The sequence below is a fragment of the Grampus griseus genome, assembly GCF_964374135.1.
Source record: "Grampus griseus genome assembly, chromosome: 2".
NCBI lineage: Eukaryota > Metazoa > Chordata > Mammalia > Artiodactyla > Delphinidae > Grampus > Grampus griseus.
In genome coordinates this window covers 69,672,027-69,678,780 of record NC_139018.1, presented here as the reverse complement: position 1 = coordinate 69,678,780, position 6,754 = coordinate 69,672,027, and the positions used below count along the sequence as shown (strand labels likewise).

At 46.9% G+C, this 6,754-nt stretch overlaps 1 protein-coding gene across 1 annotated transcript; it reads left to right on the top strand.

Moving 5' to 3' along the window:
* Positions 1 to 238: 238 nt before the first annotated feature.
* LOC309819249 (endogenous retrovirus group FC1 Env polyprotein-like) lies at positions 239 to 1,978 on the top strand (the record flags this gene model as incomplete). The annotated part of the gene is made up of 1 exon (XM_082649379.1): positions 239 to 1,978. One exon carries the CDS (start codon positions 239 to 241, stop codon positions 1,976 to 1,978), a length of 1,740 nt encoding a protein of 579 aa, XP_082505505.1.
* Between the last annotated feature and the right edge of the window lie 4,776 nt (positions 1,979 to 6,754).

Genomic DNA, 6,754 nt, shown 5'->3' with positions numbered 1-6,754 from the left:
CCCTAGCCTCCTACCTTCCCTACCTCTCCCTGCTTCGCCGTCTTCTCCGTGAACACGCTGACCGTCATCTACCGACAGTGGCTGTCTCTGAAACTTCCTCTCTCCCTCTACAACCCAGCGATAGCGTCCTCCTCAAAGAATTACACCCTCAATCTCTCAAGCCACGGTGGACAGGCCCCCATATGGTGATCCTCACCACTCCCACGGCAGCTACTCTTGGGACACCCTTCCTGGTACCATGTTTCCCGCCTTAAAATGGCCCCAACTCCAGAGACTTGGACGGCCCTACCGCTGGGTCCCACGAGACTACGGCTTGTCCGTCACCCTGTCTCTCCTCCTGCTGCTCCTCCTGCCACCCAGGACTCACCAGATGTCCCTATGGCGCTTCCATGTCCACGGGACATGGCAAGCTAAAGGTCGGACCCACACCCGAGTCCTGGGCACGGGAGACTGCCAACCAGATGGGTGCCAGGCCTTGGTAACAGTCCAGATCCCCATCTCTAACATAGAAGGTGTTCCCCTGGGATGGTCCACCCCCACTGTCTGCTTCACTTACGATCAGACCCGAGACTACTGTCAATGGTGGAATGAGACCTATGGGGGGTGCCCCTATCACTCATGTAACATCCATGTGGCAAAACTAGATACCAGGAGCTCGCTCCGACAATCCCACCTGCTCACCAGAAATGGCAAGGGTCAATTATTCATCAACATCAAAGATCCCTGGGACACAAGATGGGTAAAAGGGGTACAAGGAAAAATCTACCGATGGGCAACTGATGCCTACCCCGTGGGCTCTATCAGGGTCTTTCGCTCATATATCAGTTTGATTCCCAAAGTTATCCAACAGTTGAGTGAACAAGCCACTGCCATCCAGGAAACAGAACAAGCCCTAAGATACCAACTACCTCACCCCGAACACAAAGAGGATCCTTTTTCTTGGTTGACCCTCGTCCGTCAAGCAGTACAGATACTCAACCACACAGGAATAGGTAACATCTCCGACTGCTTTCTATGTGCCTCGCCTGGCTGGCCACCCTTGGCTGCTGTCCCACTCGACCAGCCCTTCAATTCTACTTCCCACACCTCCCAAAACCCACCTTTTTCTCCGTTAAAAGTCCCCATATTCCTTGATTCAAAAAATCTCACCATTTGTTACGGCAGCCGCCCAAATCTAGCTGATACTGGGTTTCTTTGCAACTCATCCCTCACGGTAAGCACATCAATTAAAGCACCACCAGGCATGTTTTTGTGGTGCAATGGTTCCCTCACAAAAGAGATCAATTCTTCCTCCCCCTTCCCATGTATCCCCGTTACTCTCGTCCCACAACTCACACTGTATAGCCAGGCCGAATTTTCCTTGCTAATCACGCCACCCTTTACCCGACGAAAAAGAGCTATCTTTCTTCCTCTGGTCGCAGGCATCTCTCTCGCCTCCTCCCTGGTTGCTGCAGGCCTCGAGGGGGGAGCTCTAACACATAGTGTTTCAACATCCCGCGACTTAGAACATAAGCTCCAGCTAGCCACTGAAGCCTCCGCCGGCTCCATCTCCTCTCTCCAGCGCCAAATCACCTCCATAGCCCAAGTCGCTCTCCAGAATCGACGAACCCTGGATCTCCTGACGGCCGACAAAGTAGGTACCTGCCTCTTCCTACAGGAGGAATGCTGCTATTACATCAATGAAACAGGACTCGTCGAAGACAACGTAAAAGCCCTCCATCGCTTAAGAAAAGAACTCCAACGCAAACACCAACAGTCCGCCTCCCCAATTCCTGATTGGTGGCGATCCACCCTCTATACCTGGCTAACACCAATCTTAGGCCCCTTAATTCTCATCTGTATCTTGCTCATGTTTGCTCTCTGTTTTCTTAGGTTCCTTCGCAGGTGCATGGAGGAAGTCTCTCGGGTGGCCACAAACCAAATGCTCCTCGGTCCTTACACCTTGCTTCCTACAGAACCCCCCACTGGTCTCCCCTAAGCCTCGGACCTCTGGTCGCCCGACTCCCCTTTTGATGCCCCCATTCAGCATGAAGTAGCCAGAGATCAGAACGCCGCCCCATTACACCAAATGTAAGGCCAACTGGCCCAAGGCAGGGGAACACAATCAGATTCACAGGTTGCATCAGAACGAAATTCTCCGGACCACCCAGTTCCAGAAACTGCCCTGGCGACATTCCGGACCACCCAGTTCCAGGAACTGACCTGGGGACTTTGAAACCAGCCCAGCCTTCCCGCCTTTCGAGGGGCGGGACTAACGGTCCCCCAGGATACCCGAAAAGGCCACCAAATAAGGAATACCCTGCGCCCTCCCAGATTCACCACACCCCTTTCCCTTCTTCCCCTATAAAATCTTGCCCAACCCCCACCCGGGCGCGACTTCTCTGGCCCCCTTTCTCTCGGACCAGTGAACTTCGTCCGGGAGCGCTCCCTAATAAGGCTCACTTGAAGCTTTCCTCTGTTTCGTGGTGCCGTTTGTTAAGATCCGACCTTACACAAACTATAGACTGTGACAAAATAGTTGCAAATACAGCATCTGATAAAGGACTTTATCCAAAGTATACAAAGAATTCTAAAAACTCAACAATAAGAAAATGAACAACCCCATTTTCTTAAATGGGCAAAAGACTTGAACATATACCTCATCACAAGATATAAAGATGGCAAGTAAGCATATGAAAAGATGTTTGACACTATATGTCATTAGGAATTATAAGTTAAAACAACGAGATACCACTACATAACTATTAGAATGGCTAAAATGCAGAACACTGACAGCACCACATGCTGGTGGTGATGTAGAGTAACAAGAACTCTCATTCATTGCTGATGAGAATGTAAAACGGTACAGTCACTTTGGAAGACAGATTGGCAGTTTCTTACAAAACTTAACATCCTCTTACTATATGATTCAGCAATTACACTCCTTGGTATTTACCAAATAAATTGAAAAGTTAGTTCTACCCCAAAGCCTGTACACAGATGTTTATAGCAGTTTTATTCATAATTGCCAAAACTTGAAAACAACCAAGACAGCCTACCATAGATGACTGGATGAATAAACTGCGCTATATCCAGACAGTGTAATAAGTGAAGCATAATGAAAGGCATTCTCAGAAAGATAAAAATTAAGACAATTGCAAGAAACAAAAAAGACGTTTTTAGAAGAAAAATATGAGTCAGAAACTTCATCTACATAAAGAAAAGAAGAGCATCAAAGATGGAATAAATGAAGATAAAATATAACTTATTTTTCATATTCTTACTTGATCTAACAGATAACAGTTTTTTTCAAAATATAATAATAGCAATAACACATTTGAATATATATGCCTATATATATATGCTTATGTATAAGTGAAATGCATAAAGAGAAGTGTTGGGAAGGAGGTATTAGAATTATTTCGTTATTTTAAGGTACTCACTCATAAAGTGCTATCGTTTTTTGAAAGTAAACTTGCATTAGTTGCAAATATACATTACAAACCCTATGGTGGCCACTAAAAAGGGTGAGGGGAGTAGTACAACTAATGCTTTAAGAAAGGAGAGTAAATGGAATCATATAAAATGCTCAATAACAACCACAAAGGCAGGAAAAAGTGGAAGACAAAAATAGAAACAAAGAAGAGGGGCAATAGATAAAAAACAGTAATAAATATAGGAGATAGTAATTGTACTATATAAGTAATCCTTTGAATGTCAGTGGTTTAATGCACCAATTAAAAGAGATTGTCAAGTGGATTAAAAAACAAGACCCAACTATGTGTTGTCTACAAGAAACCCACTTTAAATATAAGGACACATATAGATTAAAAGTAAATAGATGGCTTTGACCTTGAAGATGGCGGAAGAGTAAGACGCGGAGATCACCTTCCTCCCCACAGATACACCAGAAATACATCTACACGTGGAACAACTCCTACAGAACACCTACTGAAGGCTGGCAGAAGACCTCAGACCTCCCAAAAGGCAAGAAACCCCCCCCCCCCAACGTACCTGGGTAGGGCAAAAGAAAAAAGAATAAAGAGAGACAAAAGAATAGGGACGGCACCTGCACCAGTGGGAGGTAGCTGTGAAGGAGGAAAAGTTTCCACACACTAGGAAGCCCCTTCGCGGGCGGAGACTGCGGGAGGCGGAGGGGGCAGCTTTGGGGCCGCGGAGGAGAGCACAGCAACGGGTGCAGAGGGAAAAGCGGGGAGATTCCCGCACAGAGGATCAGTGCCGACCGGCACTCACCAGCCCGAGAGGCTTGTCTGCTCACCTGCCGGGGCGGGCAGGGCTGCGAGCTGAGGCTCGGGTTTCGGTTTCGGACGGAGCGCTGGGAGAGGACTGGGGTTGGCGGCGTGAACACAGCCTGAAGGGGTTAGTGCACCACGGCTAGCCGGGAGGGAGTCCGGGGAAAAGTCTGCACCTGCCGAAGAGGCAAGAGGCTTTTTCTTCCCTCTTTGTTTCCTGGTGCGCGAGGAGAGGGGTTTAAGAGCGCTGCTTAAAGGAGCTCCAGAGATGGGCGTGAGCCGCGGCTAAAAGCGCGAACCCCAGAGACGGGCGGGAGACGCTAAGGCGGCTGCTGCCGCCACCAAGGGGCCTGTGTGCGAGCACAGGTCACTCTCCACACCCCTCTTCCGCGGAGCCTGTGCAGCCCGCCACTGCCAGGTTCCCGGGATCCAGGGACAACTTCCCCGGGAGAACGCACGGCGAGCCTCAGGCTGGTGCAACGTCATGCCGGCCTTTGCCACCGCAGGCCCGCCCCGCACTGCGTGCCCCTCCCTCCCCCCCCCACCCGCGGCCTGAGTGCGCCAGAGCCCCCGAATCAGCGGCTCCTTTAACCCCGTCCTGTCTGAGCAAAAAACAGACGCCCTCCAGCGACCTACACGCAGAGGCAGGGCCAAATCCAAAGCTGAGCCCCTGGGAGCTGTGAGAACAAAGAAGAGAAAGGGAAATCTCTCCCAGCAGCCTCAGAAGCAGCGGATTAAAGCTCCACAATCAACTTTATGTACCTGCATCTGTGGAATACATGAATAGACAACGAATCATCCCAAACTGAGGAGGTGGGCTTCGAGGGCAAGATCTATGATTTTTTCCCCTTTTCCTCTTTTTGTGAATGTGTATGTGTATGCTTCTGTGTGAGATTTTGTCTGCAGAGTTTTGCTTCCACCATTTGTCCTAGGGTTCTATCCGTCCATGTTTTTCTTTTTTAAGTTTTTTTTCTTAATAATTAATTATAATAACTTTATTATACTTTTCTTTCTTTCTTTCTTTCTTTCTTTCTTTCTTTCTTTCTTTCTTTCTTTCTTTCTTTCTTTCCTTCCTTCCTTCCTTCCTTCCATCTTTTAGACAACGAATCATCCCAAATTGAGGAGGTGGTCTCTGAGAGCAAGATTTATGACTTTTTCCCCTTTACCTCTTTTTGTGAGGGTGTATGTGTATGCTTCTGTGTAAGATTTTGTCTGTATAGCTTTGCTTCCAACATTTGTCCTAAGGTTCTATCCGTCCCTTCTTCTTTCTAAATAATTATTTTTTAATTCAATAACTTTATTATACTTTATATTATTTTACTGTATCTTCTTTCTGTCTGTCTTTTTTCCTTCCTTCCCTCCTTCCTTCCTTCCTCTCTCCCTCCCTCCCTCCTTTCTTTCCTTCTTGTCTTCTTTCCTTCTTTGCCTCTTTCTTTCTTTCTTTCTTCCTTCCTTCCTTCCTTCCCTCCTTTCTTTCTTTCATTCTTCATACTTCTACTAATTCTCTCTACTTTTTCTCCCTTTTATTCTGAGCCGTGTGGATGAAAGGGTCTTGGTGCTCCAGCCAGGAGTCAGGGCTCTGCCTCTGAGGTAGGAGAGCCAATTTCAGGACACTGGTCAACAAGAGACCTCCCAGCTACACATAATATCAAATGGCGAAAATCTCCCAGAGACCTCCATCTTAACACCAGCACCCAGCTTCACTCAACGACCAGCAAGCCACAGTGCTGGACAACCTATGCCAAACAACTAGCAAAACAGGAACACAACCCCACCCATTAGCAGAGAGGCTGCCTAAAAGCATAATAAGGCCACAGACACCCCAAAACACACCACCAGACGTGAACCTGCCCACTAGAGAGACAAGATCCAGCCTCATCCACCACAACACAGGCACTAGTCCCCTCCACCAGGAAGCCTACACAACCCACTGAACCAACCTTAGCCACTGGAGACAGACTTCAAAAACAGCGGGAACTACGAACCTGCAGCCTGCAAAAAGGAGACCCCAAACACAGTAAGATAAGCAAAATGAGAAGACAGAAAAACACACAGCAGATAAAGGAGCAAGATAAAAATGCACCAGACCTAACAAATGAAGAGGAAATAGGCAGTCTACTTGAAAAAGAATTCAGAATAATGATAATAAGGATGATCCAAAATCTTGGAAATAGAATGGACAAAATGCAAGAAACAGTTAACAAGGACCTAGAAGAAATAAAGATGAAACAAGCAATGATGAACAACACAATAAATGAAATTAAAAGTACTCTAGATGGGATCAATAGCAGAATAACTGAGGCAGAAGAACGGATAAGTGACCTGGAAGATAAAATAGTGGAAATAACTACTGCAGAGCAGAATAAAGAAAAAAGAATGAAAAGAACAGAGGACAGTCTCAGAGATGTCCGGGACAACATTAAATGCACCAACATTCGAATTATAGGGGTTCCAGAAGAAGAAGAGAAAAAGAAAGGGACTGAGAAAATATCTGGAGAGATTATAGTTGAAAACTTCCCTAA